This window comes from Pyxicephalus adspersus, chromosome 5 (genome assembly GCF_032062135.1).
Source record: "Pyxicephalus adspersus chromosome 5, UCB_Pads_2.0, whole genome shotgun sequence".
NCBI lineage: Eukaryota > Metazoa > Chordata > Amphibia > Anura > Pyxicephalidae > Pyxicephalus > Pyxicephalus adspersus.
In genome coordinates, this window is record NC_092862.1 from 64358645 (window position 1) to 64379027 (window position 20383).

General features: G+C 36.4%; 1 protein-coding gene across 1 annotated transcript in view; it reads left to right on the forward strand.

Annotated features, from left to right (window-relative positions):
• The window catches only part of LYRM4 (LYR motif containing 4), a 76334-nt gene extending 60554 nt beyond the window's left edge, over positions 1-15780 (forward strand). Inside the window, exon 4 of the mRNA XM_072411758.1 lies at positions 14318-15780. Within this exon, the coding sequence (XP_072267859.1) occupies positions 14318-14380 (63 nt within the window). The 3' untranslated portion in view covers positions 14381-15780. The remainder of the gene's footprint in view (positions 1-14317) is intronic.
• The last annotated feature ends 4603 nt before the right edge of the window (positions 15781-20383 follow it).

The following is a 20383-nucleotide window of genomic DNA, read 5'->3' on the forward strand; positions in this document are numbered from 1 at the left end:
ATATATATATAGATATATATATATATATACATATATATATACCTCCATATACATACACATATCTATTTACATATTCATAAACAATCTTGAGGTGCAACAGAGGTACAAGAGCAGAAATTGTTAAAACTAAATGTAATTAGGAATTGAAATGAATTTTAACTAGCAAATTAAAATTGTTTCTTTTATTAAACATTGTAGTGGCCTAAATCATTTATAAAAATAATTTTATGAAAGGAATGTAATGTTTTCATACTAGAAGGCAGCTTGGGAAAATTCACAGAGATATGCAAATTAAAAAAATAAGGTCATTTTTGGTATCACAGTAACTAAAGTTTTAAGTATTCAACTTAAATATTAAATGTTTAAATCTGGTATTCCATTGCCATCTAGTGGTCGTATGTTACAGTGAATAAAATGCATAAAGAAACCAAGCTTTTAACTTTACCTTGCATAGATTTCTCAGCTAAAGCCATGCACGCCTCTTTGTAAACATGTTTAACTTAAATATTGCGAATAACAGGGGGCATTGTTTATTATTACACATTACTACTAATGTTTAAAGCTTGTGTTATGTTAAAAAAAGCAGCTTATATAATGTCCTATATAATAATAATTGTGTTGCAAACTATAAGTGTAAATTTGAATAGGATGTTCTTAGTTGTGGTCGAACAGCTGAGTGTTGGATTCGGCGGCTATTCGATCGAATAGCCCAATATTTTTGGGGTGGTCGAACGCCAAAGTCGAACACCATTAAAGCCCGGGTGGGGGGGGTTAGAACTTCAAAATCAATTGAGAGCTCCCCTGATTGCTTTTACAGCCCTAACGTAACTATAGTCTGCAGTACCACTGCGATCCAGGGGCAGGAGAGGTTATTTAACCTCTAGTGCCCGGGGATCGCAGTGGAACTGCAGATGAACTCTGAATAGAGTTTCTCTATTAAGAGAGAATAAGAGAGCTAATAAGTACAGCCCCGTGATTGTGGGAACTGAACTGCAGATGAACTCTTAATGAAGTTTCTCTATTGAGAGTTCATCTGCAGTCACAGCTGATTTAAAGCACTCCGTGCCTCCTATCAGCTGTGGCCGCAATTTCCCACGCTTCCTGGGCTGTACTTATCAATGATAAGTACAGCCCGGTGACCGTGGGATCTAAACTCATGTGAACTCTCAATAGAGGAACTCCATTAAGAGTTCATCTGGAGTTCGTCTTTTTTTTTTTTAAACACGAATTTGCAAAGTCGAATTCTGTGTTATTCCGGTCGGGTCTGCCCGAATTCGAACCGCCATTTTTGAGTCAAATATAGGGACAATCCAAATTCAAACACCAACACTAGTCCTCACTGCAGTTGTTCCTTAGGGAGTATGACCTTCACTCTCCATGCTGTTACAGGTAATTTTTCTTTTGGAAATAGATGTGGTAACAATTCTCAAAATTTTTTTTTCAGCTGGATAGGGTTTTTTTGTAGCTGAAAAAGAGAGCAGGGCACCATGCAACAAATTTAGTGCTCTCAGTTGTTCTGTGTCAGCTTTTTACTGTTCCCCTATTTTTTGTTTCAGTTTTTCTAATTATTGCCCTAATTGTCTAGTACAGTGGTCGCCAACCTTTTCGGACCCACAGACCACTAATTTTACCAGCTCCATACCGCGCAGGGAACCGGGTGTCACTCAAAGAGAAAGAAACTTCCCCTCGAGTGATATCATGATGCCAGAACCCGCTTACTCTCCAGAATCCAGAGCCACTACCCGCCCACCGCCCTGAGACTGGAATTTACACAGGGGACATAGTCTGCGACTCTGGCTGGTGGGCCCTCCCAGCGGGGTCCTTCTGACCCTGGCCAGAGTCGCGGACCACCGGTTGGAAACTGTGTGTCTCTCTATTGTCTCTAGTGTCTCTCTAATGTCCCAGGTGTCCTATTTTTGCTAAAGAATGTAATCACAGTAAATATAAAAAAAACCTACAACTTGGTACAACTGGGCTATCCTGTGGGCAGTAAATAGTTCCTCTTAGCACAATACAAATGGCAAAAGCAAGGTTTTAGTGGTAGACAGCAGCCTGCCAGAGAATCAGCAGTGAAAAAGATAGAGTTACAAAAAGATATAAAGTACAGATCTTCAGGTCCTCTGTAGGCATATTGGACATGCTGTCACTGAAAGCTTTCTCTTGACTTTTACACAAAGCCAGCACCATCCTTCATCATTCTGAATGAATGGTCACAGAGCTGCAATAACTTTTTGCTGTAATAGCGTTTTAATGGGGCTGGCAGAAGAATCGGGCACAGTTACCAGTAGAGAAGCGACATTCTGCAAAGAATGGCTGCTGAGCGGCCGGGAGTGGGGCTGCTTGTGTATGGCTGTCCACTGGCCACTGAGTGGTTGTCCGGTGACGGCTGGATGATTAGTGAATAGTGCTGGCAATGTGCCTGGGAAAGATTCTGGTGAAAATACTGAAAAAAGGTAACCATTGTAAACAACACTGGCAATGTTGTTTAGTCTGTGCCTGCCCTGAAATTGTCACATTTGCTGGTATAAAAAAGGTATCAGTTAATTACAGCAAATTATGATAAAGGTATTTATTAGGGATTACATACATGTTTTTAGGAATTCTCATTTATCCAGGTCATAGAATATTTAGTACGGTAGTAACTATTCTCATTTACCTGAACTTGTTTTTGTAATGGTAAAAACATTTCACAGCTTTCCAAACTGCTGCTTCATCAATTCTCTGCTCCATTATGAACTGTAAACTGTATGATATACTTAAACTCTAATTTCAGGGGGCAGAGTTTGTGTTTGGTAGCCTATGGGTAGATAATAGCTCTGAGAGCAAGGGTATTTAGTGTAAAATTTACATTTGTTTTTGAGATTGTAAGCCTGGTTCTAAATGTCATTTTGCTGACTCCCAGTGCCATAAACTAACATACCATATTATAGAGATTTTTTTTGAGTAACATTATATGGTAGTACAATGCAGCAGTTTAGTTTGACAGAATGTGTTCCAGACTGTGTATACAGGAGTATGTAAATGTAAAAGCCTCCGCTTTTGGTAATGAATCAACTGCTATCTGACTGACATCTGTGCAGTTCTGTGCTCTGACTTTATTTTTTAACACTTCTTTGGATTTCTGCTTAGGCTAGCCATATGAATCTATCAGTGATCGCAAGCCTTATGGAAGATAAGTCTTACAGAGTTTTTCTATAAACAAAATTCTTTGATGGCAAAGATATATACTCATTCGTAGCTCTCTACTATAAATTCACACATTTATTCTTTGAATACCAAATCATTCAAAATGTAATCAAGATGTATACATTTTTTATAGTATACATCTGCTAGCTCCTAAATTGCTAATAGGACTATATCAGCGGCTTGACTGAACTGAGGCCCAGGAGAACTTTTTCCAAAATGTCAGTAAAACAATACAAGGACAAAGTACTATAGAAGTATAATAAATAAAAAATAAATAGTTATTAGTGCAAATCTGCATTCATAACATATTATAGGGAAGCGAAGGCAAAGATGGGACATAAGTGCCACTAAAGAACATTACCTAAACTGTTTTGTTACCCACATCCAAAATCTCACAAATTGATTCAATTAAAATTAAATTACTAACCTTTACCAATTAAAATCAAATTAAAAGGTAAAAAAAAATGATCTTTTTGCCTTGCCTTCAAAATAATGCCTTTGGTTTGCTATATCCCTTTAATTGCTTTGATGTGTTTTGTTAATGAAATCCCTTTTAGAATGTTACTTTTAGGGTTTTTATTTTCAAGAACTTGCCTACATTGTGGGTGCTTTTCATAATTTTTTTAAGCCTTAGGAAAGCCAAGTGAAATAAAATCCTTCCTTCCCTTCCCTCCCTCTATGCATGACTTTGTTCCCATAGTCCATGTGCAATGACTTACGAATACTATGACTGATTTCATAGTCGGACACAGTTATGGGGCAAACAATCCCAAACATGACTGTAAGCTGGGGACCCAACCAATTGTTTAAAGTGTAAGTAAACTAAAAAAAAAAAAAACCTATACTTCTGCAGATTCATCGATCACTCAGGATGTTTCCTGGATTGTATTCCACGATCTTTAATCCACCTTGGTCTCAGCGTGGAGGAATCTTTTTTCCCTCCTCTTCTGCCTATGCCACCCGATCTTGCACTGTGCAGCCGTGAGATTAGGTGTCATAGACATAGCTCTCCTCTCCCACTGTGATGAAAACAGAAGGGAAGGGGCTTTACTTTTTTTTTTTTTTTTTTTTTTTTTTTAAACAGGTGCACAAGAGTTTGTCCATCCCTGGCACATGCAAGAGTAACCAATGCTAACAATGCACATGTGCAGCTCATTTATCTTCTTTTCTTCTTCTTCTCTTTGTATATTCCCAGCATAATTAGGCATGTAAGATGTGTTATTGCAGAAGGAACATCATCTGTCCTTTCTGCAATAACCACCCGCATGATCCTTTATTTTGTAAAGTGGAACTCCAGTTTAAGAACTGCATCATATTAAGGCTACCACTCAACAGACAATGCACTAGATACTGATAAATGTTATTTTATTTTATACTATTTTGTACTAGTGTACATTGAATCAGTGATTCATGAAAGTGGTTGTCCTTTGGAATGAGTAAATGTGTGCTCAACAAACATATGAGGTGTGTATACAGAATAAAAGAACAACCATACTAAGCAAAATGTTTTGCAAACTATGCAAACACAGACAACAAACAGTCCTAGAGATAAGACTTAAGCTAGACCTGAAAAATAAAGAAATTCTGCTCAAAATTATGTGAAAAAAGGGAAGTAGCCATCTCCTTTCAAATCAGTTGCCATACAAACAGTATGAAGAAAAGACACATTTTACTAGTCTAGTTTTGGAAAATCATGAATATTTTAAATTCAAGATTTTATGTTAATATATTTAGTTAATTAGATAAAAGACAGAGAAAGATAGAGTTTTCGGCACAAATATAGAAAATATAATTTGTAATACAAGTTTACATATAAAATTATGAAAGGATTATATCCTTTTTACTCATAAGTCATAATATTCCCCTATGATCTCCACAGGATTTGATCAATTTTAACACAGAGTTACAAAAAACAATTACAACATTTTCTCTGTATGTCACAATAGTTTCTTGCGATACATACAAAGTTTTGTTCAGGCCTGCTGTGGCACTATACAAGTTTCAGCTAATATTAAACAAATATACATCACCATACAATGGTTAAGTAGGTATGAACCCATTCATATTAACAGTAGTACCCTACGCGTTTCGCCATAGTTAGCTTCCTCAGGGGTAGTGATAGGTCAATAAAATGTTCTCTATGTATACATACGGGGTTCAGGTGATCTAAATTTACAAACATAAATGTAGGGGTTCAATACACTGCAATGTTCAGCATTACACAAATCATATATTTCATTTTCATGTTATTATGTTTGTTATGTTTATTATGTTAAATTATGTTATTTTAGAAAAGTAATTTCAACAAACTGTAATATGCAAAGATGTGTATATGACAATTAAATACATATTTACCATAACCCCAATTAACTAGGAAGCTGCCTCATATCTACAAAACCACGAAGCAATTTAAAGGAAAGCCTTAATAATGTGCTAGTTTTATTTTATTGAAGAGGGGTTTTAAGTGTAAGTTTATGCTTCTTTTAAAAGTGTTAACTGTGCTATTTATATTAGAAACTTTGCAAGCGGATTGCACACATTTTCTACCTTGGTGAGTGGGAAGATTTATTTTAGAGGTCGCAGAGGACTTTCTGTAGCCAAGCATTCAGGCCATTCTATCACTTGCCCTGTTTGCATAAAAATCCAATTCTAGCCCTGTAATTGCACAAGGAATTAAGTGACCTTGGCATTTTAGAACGTAGCCTTTTCTATTGGAAGTTGAAACATGTTGGAGCAGATTTCTCTGTTGATTTTTAATTCTCCGTGCTGTAATGAATGACTCATTCAGCTCATTGTGAAAGCAGGGAGTCAGGATATGACTGATAAATGTGCTTGGGGTCTGATATTACATTTTTGTTTCTATTGTCATGTTTATAGTGTTACACATCACCGGTCTTGATCAAATAATTTGTAAGAAAGTGTACAGAGTCTGATTTATGACTGCAACTTTTAACCTAATTATTTCACATACAGAATACGATGCAACATTATTATATTGTTATTAGCACTTCATAGATACACATTTGTGACATTTGTATATTATCTTCACACAATATGTCATTAAAATATAAAACAGTAATAAAATTTGACAAATTTGATTGAGGTTTGTAAGTTAATTTACAGTTTTTAAACTGACAGTCCTTTATGGGTGATAAATTTGATACAATTGAATTTTGCAGCATTTTTTTTCTTCTTCATTGCGTACTCTAATCTTTAAATTAAAGATTATAATATAGGGTCCTGTATGGATATTTGTAGGTAGTTGCCATATAAATTAAAGTATTTGTCATCCAATCTGGCTAGTTACAGTCATATAGACAAAGAGGGGTGGATTTTTACGGTTATTTCTGCAGGCGACATCCTTTAGTCCAAAGAACAAACCCTGAAGTTTTTGGATTTTCTATGCTAATCATTGACAGCTTGTTTGCACATAAGTCAAAGGTGTGAATTTCATACTTTTAGTACAGTGGGCGCCAGCCTTTCAGACCAAACATACCACTAGATGCACAGACTCCGGACCGCGCATGTGCGGGGAGCCATGCGTCACTCAAACTATGGGTTTGGACCTTCATGGGTGAGAAATTTTAGGATACCTAAAGTACTTGGCAGGTCTTAAACCGTCTAATCATTGTTTACTGAAAACCAAGTCAAAAGCCAGAAGCATAAAGAAATAACTACACCTTTACCCCCTCCATCAAGAATCAGGAGGACAAATGGCAGCAGGTACTGCACTTGAATCATTGGTCATCAGCAAGTGTGACCACCTTTGTAAAAACTGAAGTTTGGCATTTTTACCTGGTCTGGAGCATTCTGGTGTGTGTTAACACAATGCAGAGGAGGTAAGATGTCAGTAATGATCTTAGACATGTTGCTGCCCATTAATCTGGGGGGGGGGGGGGGGGTTATATTACCATTTCCAAACAAATTGATTCATCATTCTACAGTGACAATGATTGTTCACAAGTGGAAAACATTCAAAACCATTGCAAAGTTTCCAAAAAGTGGAAATTCACCCCAAGGTCAAACAGAGAAAAAGTAACAATAGCTACTTCTCAGATCCAGAAGTCTCAGCACTATAAATGTTAAAGTTCATGGCAGTACATGTAGTAAAAAATGTCCAAAAACTTGCTTCTGTTTTGCGAAACAAGAGGTCATTCTGGAGGTGTGGAGATTGGGTCAGAGTTCGCCGTCGCAGTCTCCACTTTGTTTGTTCACACTATCAGCCCAAAACCAATTACACTTTTTCCTCAACCACGCACACTGGGGGCAGGAGGAGATACTGTGAGGGTGGAAGCCAACACTGCTTCCCTCCCCTCACTACCTCCGCCCGCACTTTACATTCAAGTCTTGCGAGTCTTTATTACTTGCGAAAGACTTCAAATATTTTCAGCACAGGCTGTTATCAGTCAGCTGTATCTAATGAATATACATATAAGGAGATGCCAGGATGCGGCACTTCCTGTTTGTTCAGGCGTGCTATGCTCTGGCTCTCCTTTACCATTTTTAATGTAAGTATTGGCGTTTGTTTTGGGAACAATCAGAAGCAAACTTTTTATTAATAATTCGCCCATGTATCTCTTTTTGAATTTAAAGTCTTTCTTTATATCTTGGGATCTATTGTTACTATCGAATTACATTTCAAACACCTCTGCCTTGGTGTCATCTTAGTGGGGGGGACCCCACATACACATAGCAGCCATTGTGTAAGTTGTTTCATCCTAAGTCGGTTTATTTAGATATCAGTTAACTTCACCACCTTAAATACTTAGTTCTCTTTCACTACATAGGATACTTTGGAACATATCAAAATACATTTGTTTTTAAGAAGGTTCATGTTGTTGAAAAATCTCTTCATCTACACTACAGATTACTGGTATAGACTCAAGTGAAATCGTAAGTTTGTATTTTTTTAAATGACTATATCTGGTATCCAACTTGGAACTATTACAATAGATCTGGAAACCATTTTCCTAATTTTGCCTCAATTTAATCATTACACATTGCGATCAACACGATCACACTAATCCAGTACCATATTACTTTGGCTTTGGCTGTTATATCTGTTGTATCATTTAAGTTAGTGTTATAACGGATACTTTGTACCCCCCCCCCGCAAATAAGCCACCCACCGATTACTTACCAGAATCGTGTGGTGCGGTGGGTGACTCCGTGTGTGGTTCCTCCGTGTGGTTCCTCCGTGCGTCCTCTTCATGAAGAGGAAGTGACAGGACTGAATATATATATATATATATATATATATATATATATATATATATATATATATATTTTCAACTTCTTAATAAAACATTAATTACATTCAAAAGATTTGTAAAGTATGTACAAGAATATTACAATTTATCATTGAACTGAGACAAAATGTAATTGTCTCTGTGCCCTTTAATAAGGTTTGTATCTGTTTTATGGTTGTTCTGGCAGATTTTTTTAATTGGTAAAAACATGCTTAACCCAGTGCATGAAGAATTTCAAGGAAAGTGGTGAACACAAACAGGAAAAAAAAGCACCATGCATTGGTATTGGTGTGTCTACAATCATCACTTCCCAGCATTGTTCCCCATCCACCATCACAATCTTATCGCCCTCATTCTGTGCTAATATTTTTTTACTGTACTGTTTGCTATTTTAAACAGTCATCATATAAAGCAGTGGTTGCCAACCTTTTCATACCCACGGACCACCAAATTTACGGGCTCCGGAAGAAACTTCCTTCATAGTAACGTCATGATGCCAAAACCTTCCCACTCTCCCATCGCAGGTCTGAGCCTGCATTTTGTACGGAGGTCGTGGTCCGCGGTTCTGGCCGTTGCACCTCCCAGCAGTCCTTCTGTCCCCGCTTGGAGGTGCACCAGCCAGAGCCGCGGACCACCGGTTGGTGACCGCTGATGTAAAGCCTTTTGCTTTTGTCATTTACATCTTTAGGGCAAGTGTTTAAATTTCTCACTGACTAGGTCTATCCATTGTAAAACATCTAAGGGGAAAGGTCACAAATTTTGCTCCTGGTTTGAACATTTTGACCACCAAAGTCATGAGTTTGTTTTATTTTTAGAACATGGCATGTTGGCACGTGTACCATACCAACCTTAAATGGGTAATTTCTTACTTTTGCCCCTCTACTGTGCCCAGCTTCTGCATGTTATTTCTCTGGTCCCACAGCTGAATGTCAAAGGGAGATCAGTAAATGTTACTCTCATATGTACCCGTCTGTCTTTGGATTTTAGGTAACTCCAATTAGCTTTGTCTAGAGCACTCTGGTTTTAGTGTCTTGATGGTCCTGGGGAAACAGAACTTGAACAAAGACTATTACAGTACTTTAACATAAAACAAAAAATTATATAAAAAAATACATATACACACAAATGCATAATTACACATATGCACAACAAACATCTAAGAATTCTTTTTCATTATACATTTTAGGTGTAATCACAAGAAATGAAATGTTAAATGTTAAAGAATTATATTATGGACATTATTTTGGTATTACATTACATAGATACAGTAGTACATAATTTTATAGTTTTACAAACGTATTTACTTTTTAGTTTCATAAAGATATTTTGTTATTATTTGCTAGTTTTTGGAATTTTTGAGGATATGTTGTTTGTCTGCACTAATAAAGTAAAATAATTAAAAAAAAAATTATAGAACAATATCTATGCTAAGCATTTTCATATTTATCCTGTTATAAAATCAGCAACATAAATTACATGGTTCATGCTTCTTTGTAAACCTTAAAGCCTGTCATTTGCATATAAAAAAGCAAAAATGGTCTAGCAATCTTAGGTTAAAAAATGGGAAACATTTCCTAGCAGTAGTAGCCTTGCATTAATGGTAAAGTCATAATTCTTTTTCATTTTTAGTATATTGAAATTCATATTGAACATCTGTAGAGGTTTTTTATGCAATTATTATCAGTGACTAACGTGAAACAACTCCTGCTTGGCGGCAAACTACTGGGAGGAGTGATAATTCCTGCGATAATTTTGTTAGATTTGGAGTATATTCTGTTTGCAAAAGGAGTGCAATAATTTACTTACACAGTCTATTCAAAAACCCAGCACCTGTTTAATGGAGTAAGCAATAATAATTAATTTGTACTAAGCAAGTGTCACAGTCCATATCATCATTCCTGTATTTAACAAACAGTTGGGCTTGCTTACTGTCTTATAGGTTATTGTCTTTGTAGTGACTTGGGGAAAGGATACAATTCAGTGCACTTTAATTGAATTTGGCTTGATTTCCTATATCCTAGCATCAGAATTTTATCCAAGTCTGTATCTCTTATAATCCAAGTGTCTGATTGAAAGTTCTTTAGGGCAGGGACTGCTCTCCTTCAGTATCATTGTTTGTACCTATTATCCAGATTTGCCATCTGCAATCCCTACAATTAAATACTATTGTATATAAATGGTGCTACTGCCTTCTGGCATAAGACAGAAGTGAATTGACTGTTTCTACCTGCACACCCTTTTGAGCAGAAAAACTTTTACATTTTCAGTATGGGTCTATTGATTCAGTAATATCCTTATTAAATATGTATGATATTAAAGTACTACAAATATCATTGTTTTTTTATTGAACTAATAAGACTTTCTTTTTTCTAGCAAAATTTGTTTTGTTTTTTTTGCAGTCTACAAATTGTGTGCAAAACAAAGTTTTTGTTTTACCAATGATGGTAAAGCTTTTGTGTAGATGACCTTGAATGTCTAAATCCTTTGAAAAGGAATGACATGTTGTGATTTTTTTTTGTTAAACAGGAACATATTATAATGACTTGGATAAAGATCTAATTATACTTGGGAACCATTAATGCAGAAATCTGAAACATTTCTAGGGGCTCAGAAACCTTTTCTTAAAACTGCAGTGTAATATTTTTGTCAATTTCACAGGTGTGTCACATAACTTTAACAAACACACCCTTGTGTAAAATGTATTTATTACCTGCCAAACATGAACAAATAATGTGAAATTCAAGGACAGATCATTAGTGCAATGTAAAAAAATTAATATCTATAATACAGTAACACAAGTTTCACTAAAAATATTTGAGCATATTGCAATATTTTATACTTTGTTACTTACACAGGTCAATTTCAATTTAGGTTCACCTCTCTGGCATTCTGTACCTGTTAAAGTGCCTGTAAACCCAAAAAATAAATGTGCAAAATTGACCACCACTAACTATACCATTATATATAGTATTTGTGCCTTTCAGTTTTTTATAATACTTTGAATAAATGTAAATAATGCTTCATGCTGGCAGTTTTCTCAGCTTCCTGCATCTGTAGGATCGTGCAAACTACAGGCATTTTTTTTGTATTTTCGCATTCTTCCTGTAGTGATTTTAGGGAAACCGTGTCTACATACACCTCTCCCGATGTATATCTACAATACACATGAGCCTGCCATGTGTGTAGGTTGCTCTAGAAGCTTTATTGACAGAGGCTTCTGCACATCACCTCAGTCTATGCTATGACTAGGCTTCTGTTCAGCTTCAAGTTTGTGTCAAATTTGACCTGATTATCAGTCAACCCAAGATCAACTACCCCCACTGTTCCAAGCACAGTAGGGAGAAGAGCAGGAAAGCTATCAAATGACTATGTGGAATACTTCAAAGTATTTCTATAGAGTATTTTTGAAGGGTGATTTTAATTGCATTTGTATGTTTGCCCTTACATAAAAGCAGATTGGCTTCCTCTGACAAAAAATCAAGAAATCAGAAATCTAGGCTGCTTGGGTCCAACGAGTTAACTGGCAAGTAAAACAACCTATATTTAAAGCCTATTTTAAAGGCTAAAGTGAATCTTGGGTCAAACTTTCACTTAGGGCCCAGGTTGATTAAAAAATTGAAGGACATAACTCCATTTCCAAGGCAAGATGAATTTTATATGTAGAAATGTCAATAATAAAAATAGTTTTCACTTTCCATGTTTCAGTATAGTTTAGTTGTAAATTTTCAGTGCAATGTTTGTTTTTACCAACTGAACTGTTAGAAAATGTTGCAAGATTGACCTCTGTCCCATGGCAGTCCTCCAAGTATGGAGCTGTTCTCATTTTATAAACATACATGCAACTACGTGTTTAGTCTTATGGAAGATTTTTGTTTTTAGACTGTTCCTCTTAAAAAAGGACTTTAAAATGTGATTTTATCTCTTGCATTTTCATTTCAGCTTGCTGATAGAATTTTTGTTTGGCACAGCTAAATCAATCTGACAAAATGTTAATGGAAACCTAAAATGGGAGACAATACAGTATGTAGACTTTGCCTTTTGGTAATGTAAGTTTGACTGGTTGTCATGCTCATTTAAAATCAGTTACTCCCTTAAGCTACATATATTCCTCAGATGATTGTCACCCAAGGCGAGCGGTTGTGCTCCTCTTAAACAAAACTCTAAAGTGCATAATTGTCCTCTATCATGCGATCAGGAACGACTTCTGTGCTTACCTATAGAATAGCTGTTTGCTTGACCCCCTACCCTCCACGTAGAACAGAACACTGCTATATGTAATACAGTCAGTCATTCATCTGTCACTAGAAAGGATCATGATTGTTTCCATTCACAGCGATCTGATGCCATTATGGGGCTTTAGACTTTCTTGATCCATCTGCTTATTTCAAATCACATAGCAAGGGATAGCTAAAAATTACAAACTCAGAAGGGCAGCAAAGATGTAAACAATATAGGGTGCCAAAGCAGCAAAATATGGTAATCTTTGCGGATGCGGAAGAAGAATGGGTTACTTTAGGTCACGTACTTTCTCTGCATATGCTTGTCTTTTACACTAGCATCTGTAAGGCTATGGAAGATTTACTTTCATCAAGTAACCAGCAAACCAGATCCGGCAAACTTGGAATGGATCTGGTCAAGGATTGAAAACATTTGCTAACAAACAGCAAATTATACAATCCAGGTTTGCTGAATCACCCAGGTTCATTGATGAAAATGTATCTTCTCCAGCCTTGGAGAGGTTTAATTATTCAGGTCCAATGTGCCACTCTCACTGTAAAGATAATCTTTTACTTCCTTATGTTTGACCACATATGGCCAGACCCTACACAAATACACTTGTGCATTTGGACTTGTACTTATCATTCACCCCTCCCCCTATACTTTTCTCTCCCTTTTTCCTATTACTGTATTCTTTTGATCTGCCCGTCTTTGCATATATTTTATGCAAATGTTCTTTTTATGCTGTTACATAGTCGGGTTCATATTCTTTACTGTCCACTTTTGTTTTGCTTCCTTTTGAATGTTGAACCTTAATAACACATACAGGAATGAAACGTATCCCCTCATTGCTCCAGTCCTCTAGTAGTAACTTTAAATTGTAGGTCCCTATTACTATTATGCAGAACATATTGAGGAAAAGCTTGTGCAGTAAGTTCTGTAAATTTCTGATTTTTGATGCTGATTAGTTTCAGGTAATTATTAGCTCCCCATGTAAAGGTCAATTTCCAGTCTATTCTATAGTTTTACTGGTAGCATTTATTAGGTGTTATGGGGTGGGGTTTAAGATACTCAGGGGAGGGAAAGCTGGGATTTCTTTTTAAATCAAGGGCAGTTGGTTCATGTCTGAAGGCAATTTTTCACAGAATGTTTTATTACAATATCCTACATTTCTTTGAAGTGTGTATATTATATATTAGGGTAGCATTATCATTGTGCTTGGTTACTTTGCATTCAATAGACAGATGGCTTTGACTGACTGCTGCATAATACAATGTTACTGCTTTATTTTATCAGCTGTTACTTCTGCATCATCAGCCTTCTGTACAGTACAATGTTCTGGCTGCTCACAAAAGCATGCCTTCTTCCCCCATTGCACAAATTTATGGAGACATTATGAAAGCCTTGTGTTAAAGCGCCAGAAAAAAAATACAAATGAAAGATTAATAAAATCCCAAACTAGATTTTGGGATATGGAAATTACCACATTATGGATATAACCCTTACATGCATGAAGAATATGTTATATCTAAGTATAATATGCATTCGCACAATGTTTAGTATATATTCAATGTAATGTGTAAAAATGTTTGTCTGGGTTTAATATAGAATTGTCAGTGAACTTAGGTTTAAATCGTGATCTGTATTTTTCTGTTTATTTGCAGGTTTCAATTGGACATCTATATGCTACTCAGAAGCTGATCATTGAGTCCTCAAGTAACCAGTGACACCGGAAAATTATAATCTTTCAGTGAAATTCTGTATTGAAAAACTGTTGCAACTATTGAAAAACATGTCTTCTTTATTCCTTTCTGTTTTGCTAGCTGCTATATTTTAAATACTCTGTGTTTGAGGGAAAATGCTAGTATGTAATAATTTTTAACTATTTAAACAAGCAGGAGCTCATATTGGCAGTCTTGTACATAAGGATGGCCAACTCTGTTATCCAAAACATATCACATGCAGCTCCCGATGTGGGAATTGGCATACAATTTAATAAGTCAATGTGCTGGAAAAAGCTTACTTCCTATACAAGTAAAAGCTATCAACAGTAAAGGATGCCAGAGCTGTAAAATAAGAGCATGTGTACTTACCCTTCTTTGTTTTCAAACTGTACCTCTTTGCTGCTCCCTGATGGCTACAGGGATTTGACACTTCCAGGTGTGTTGATTAATCTGCTCCCCTTGCCTATCTGAAATAAAGGGAACAGTGGACAGAACCAGTATTTATGTACCTGGGAGTGTGAAATATGTGCAGCTAGGGACCTGCAAAATGGTGCAGTTGGAAAATGGCTCCTGGAAAAATAAGTATACATTCCCCTTTTACAGGTGAGAAGTCATTTTAAATGCTGCATTTTTAAAATGTAGAGGTTTCCTTTTGGTGCTATACTGTGGCATCATAAGATAGCTGTACCTTAAGAGACAGATGATTGTGTGTGTAAAACCTAAATGTAATTTCTAATTTAAAAGGTGTTTATTCTAGTGCATAGTATTTATACAGGTACAGTAGTGGTGTAAATACTAATCCATCTGAAACCAAAACCCTTTTTTAAACACAATGGAAGTATGAGGAATCCTACAGGAATCACTAGTGAGAAAAACTTACCATTTGAATGTCTACCCCCTATTAATGTTCTAGTGAAAAAATTTAGATGTTCCCTTACCATCTGACAATGAAATTTTGTTTTAAACTGTATAGTAGTCACTATACATTGCCTACATTTTATGTGTCAGTACAGGAGTCAACATGGTAAAGCTGATATTCTATCTAGGATTTGAGATTGTTCACACAATAAATGTTAAAAGATGAATTATCAAGATGTGAAAAGGAAATCCTGTTTTCTGACGTGATCTGCACATAACATTAAAATAAAGTGAACATTCATATATTTAGTTGTATTACCATCCCCAAATCCTTTAGTAAATCAGCCTCAGTGTATCAAATTAACAACCAGATTCCTTAAACTACACACTCTTATAGCAGCTGAGGAGTTTAGGTAAGCATATATCATTGTATGGAGAGTGTTACTATTATTTTTCCTTACCACTGTTTCATAATGTTACAAATATTTTTCTGTTATGATAAATAAAAAAAAACTGTTAAATAAAGGTATGTTGGATATAGTATAGTTATTTTGTCACTGGTCGCTTACTATTTTATCAATTATTTATTTCACAAAAGAATCTGCTGGAGATTAACACAGATTGATGCATCCTCTGTGTCAGGGTCTTGAAGTGAACAACAAATTGCAGTTCTTTGGTAAATTTGTCTAAAATTAATTAGGAAGTCATTGGAAAATTCCCAGTCCTCAAACATTTCTAACCATACCATACACAAGACCTGCACTGTGCGACCTTCCCTCCTGTAGCCAACTTCATCTTCTGTCCATCTTGCTGCCTACTACCTACATGCTTTATTCTGACATCCACTGATTTAATCAAATCCTGCATAATCCCACTAAAATGCCACATTTCACCTTATGTATGAGTAGACATGCTATGGTGTAAGTTAGCACCAATGCAAGAGAAGCACCTGACATCTGTGCTCTGCAGAACCCGGCCGAATAAAGATGCTAAAAATGTATTAGTGCATGTGTAACTCTAAATAAGGGTCTGAGATCTGAAATGATAATGTTTTGTAGAACTTGGAAGCAATGCATTTGATATGGAACTTTTTAAATAGGGAGTTTAGTTCTGTTTTAAACAAGGACCCACAATCATTTTACTCCTCAAAACTTAGCTATTTAAGAACAACTCTTCTAAAAACTGGCTGAATGCCATTGTGGAGCTCCAAACCTCAACACCAGACATGGAAAAAAGCTGAGCTTATCCTGGGCATATTAACCACAGAGTTCATTTCAAAAAGCCCTAGCATGGCTACACTGCTATCATCTCACTGCTTAAAAAATATTTGAAAAAGTACAAATGTAAAGCATGTCACAGCTTTATTAAAAAATAGTTCTGCTCCAAACATGGAGCTCCCTCTGCTCCCTTGGCCTGGCGCTCCATTAGGCAAAGAGAGTTCAAAGGGGTTGTATTAGTTATATGTTTTGGAGAGTTTAAAGTATCCAAACCAGAGAGATGCATATACAGTAATATGGAATTAGATTTGAAGCTATCTATAATACTGTGGTAAAAGTGTCTTCTGGAATCATTTCATGTTATTCAATTATGGATGTTAATGCAGCAGTTATTTGAATCAAACCAACACAATTTTAGCTGTCATATTTTTGAAGTGAGAACTTGGCTTATTTATCATCTTTCTTGTTTAACTGTTCTGTAATGAAGATTACATAAACAGAAGCTTGAAGGGTATTTGAACAAAAGTTTTATATGTATCCTATTTCTTTTTTTTCTTCCCCCTGAGTGTCGTCATGATGCCAGAACCTGCCTACTCCCCCATCGCTTTGAGCCTGCAATGTCCTGGGAGACTGGGTCCACGGGTCTGGCCGGTGCGCCCCCCCCCCCCCCCAAGCGAGGTCCTTTTCCTGACCCCGCTGGGGGGGTTGGACCTCAGCTTGGTGACCGCTGCAGTAGAGAGCTAAGGCTTCAAGTGTAAATATCCATGTCCTTGATACACAGTGCAAGGAATCTTGAGACATGCAGTTTTCTGATAAGCAGGAGGCTGACATTAAAGCTACTGTGCTACCCATCTAGTATCCAGGTTAGGTTCATAAATATTTGGACAGAGACACTTTTTTCTAATTTTGGTTCTGTACATTACCACAATTCATTTTAAATGAAACAACTCCGATGCAGTTGAACAGCAGACTTTCAGCTTTAATTCAGTGGGTTGAACAAAAAGATTGCAAAAAAATGTGAGGAACTAAAGCCTTTTTTTTTACACAATCACTTCATTTCAGGGGCTCAAAAATTATTGGTCAATTGACTTAAAAGGCTTTTTCATGGGCTGGTGTGGGTAATTCCTTTGTAATGTCATTATCAATTAAGCAGATAAAAGACCTGGAGTTGATTTGGGGGGGGGGGGGTTCTTTTATGTGAAAGATTTTGCTGTGAACAGACAACATGCTCTCCATGCAGGTGAAACAAGCCATCCTTAAGCTGCAAAAACAGAAAAAAACCCATCTTAAAATTGCTACAATATTAGGAAAGGCAAAATCTACAGTTTGGTACATCGTGAGAAAAAAAACAAACCACTGGTGAACTCAGCAACCCCAAAAGACCTGGACGTCCAAGGAAGACAACAGTGGTGGATGATCCCAGAATCATTTCCATGCTGAAAAGAAACCCCTTCAGATGAAACCAAGATCAATCTTTACCAGAATGATGGCAAGAAAAAAGTATGGAGAAGGAGTGGAACATCTCATAATACAAAGCATACCACATCATCTGTAAAACATGGCGGAGGCAGTGTGATGGCTTGGGCGTCCATGGCTGCCAGTGGCACTGGGACACTAGTGTTTATCCATGATGTGACACAGGACAGAAGCAGCCAAATGAATTCTGAGGTGTTCAGAGACATACTGTCTGCTAAAATCCAGCCAAATGCAGTCACATTGATTGGGAGGCGTTTCATAATATAGATGGACAATGACCCAAAACATACAGCCAAAGCAACCCAGAAGTTTATTAAAGCAAGAAAGTGGAATATTCTTGATTGGCTAAGTCAGTCACCTGATTTGAACCCAATTGAGCATGCATTTTACTTGTTGAAGACTAAACTTCGGACAGAAAGGGCCACAAACAAACAGCAACTGAAAGCCGCTGCAGTAAAAGCCTGCATTGCAAAAGAGCATTATAAAGGAGGAAACCCAGCATCTGGTGATGTCCATGAGTTCAAGACTACAGGCTGTCATTGCCAGCAAAGGGTTTTTTAACCAAGTATTAGAAATGAACATTTTATTTTCAGCTTTTTAATTTGTCCAATTACTTTTGAGCCCCTAAAATGAAGTAATTGCGTTAAAAAAAAGCTTTATTTTCTCACATTTTTATGCAATCTTTTTGTTCAACCCACTGAATTAAAGCTGAAAGTCTTTGAGAGTAGTTTCATTTAAAATTAATTTTGGTAATGTACAGAACCAAAATTAGAAAAAAGTTGTCTCTGTCCAAATATTTATGGACCTAACTGTATATGTTAATGCAACACACTAAAACAAGTGTTAGTGGGACCTGTGACATCATTATAGGGGCTGCAAAAGATCTATACGAGAAGGTGGAGTCCAAAGTCTTTGCCAGTCTCTGTGACCAATCAGAGACATAAGCGTATCCAGGAAAGGCAGAATCGGGTATCTCTATTGCTGTCACAGTTTAGCACAGTGGCCCTGCTTGTTTCTAGTGCCATACATGGTTTCCATACTGTGCAAGCAACCCTTTATCTCTCCCATTTACTAAAATCAGCACAACCCTTTCTCCTGTGTTAACAAAGAATTCTGTGCAAACCTAAAACTTGCTCTAAACCTCTCTCTCCCTTTGCTGAGAGCAGATCACGCTAAGATCCAACATCCAGCTTTCTAAATTGTGACCTACATTATCAATAAACTAATGTGGAGTTAGATTTTTTTATAATAATGTGTTACAAAGTGCCATCTGGAATTCTTTTATGTTATTCAATTATGAATGTTTATGCAGCACTTTTTGTGTCAGTAGAAACCCAAACAACTTTAGTTGTCATATTTATGAATGGCAGAACTTGGTTTATTTCTTATTTTAGTTTTCTAAGAGTGCCGTAAAACTTAAAAGGAAGCCATATTGGTTTTAAATCTTTAAACTGATCTATTTTTCTATACTAAATGTATACAATCCTTGTTTTCCTACACAACAATCAGTATATGAAATAGCAATATGGATTTTCTAACAAGATATCAAAGCAGAAGCAACCTGCCTGATGGCCCACTTTGTCAGGTTACAAACTTGAGCCATCTCTTAAGTCAATGGGATAGGATAAGTCACCCATTTCTAATTGTAAACTGTAGTTTGAGTTAGGAAACTCTGTAAACGGGCTACAACAAACTGTGTCAGGAAGTTATAGGAGGAACTACCTGCTGGAGGAAAAAACATACTTAATATTTCTTACCTAATAAAGAATAGGTCAAAATTATTAATAAAAGTGATCCATTTGGTTTGCAATGTTTGATGGCAAGGTAAAACCATGATTTTCAGTATTCCTTCTAAACGCTAGTTCTTTTTTCATAAAAAGTAATTTCATGAGAAAAGGCAAGACCTGGTTTCCTAATTCCAATTCACAGCACAATTTATGCTGCAGACAATTGGCAACAACTCGTCCATTTCTCATTAGCAAGTATTTGATTCACTACACCTGCAAAAAATAGCATTTATCCTTATTGGCAAGAAAAATTACTCTTAAAACTTTGTGTTATTTTAATAAAAACACAGGACAAGCAATTTTGTAAGGCAGTACCTGCTAGGAGTCACTGAGGGGGATCCAGTTTGCCCCTTTATAAATAGGCCGCATTATGTAAACACGAATCATTAGTAATTGTATGTCTCTCCTACCAATTAGGTAATAATCAGACCTAGAAAACATTTAGGTACCTTCACTGGGCTTTGTATTAGTTGGTGGAGGGTTATCCACATTTCTTGGGGGGTGGGGAAGCTCTGTCTTGGCATTTACTGTAACAGTAGAGCACACAATCTGGTGCCCTTTAATGTGTTTTTGTTTGGGTGAGAAACAGTTCTGTTTTCATAAAGTTTAGGAGCATAATCAGGCAAGGTTCATAATGAACGATTCAAATTGGCTGTACTTGATGAATT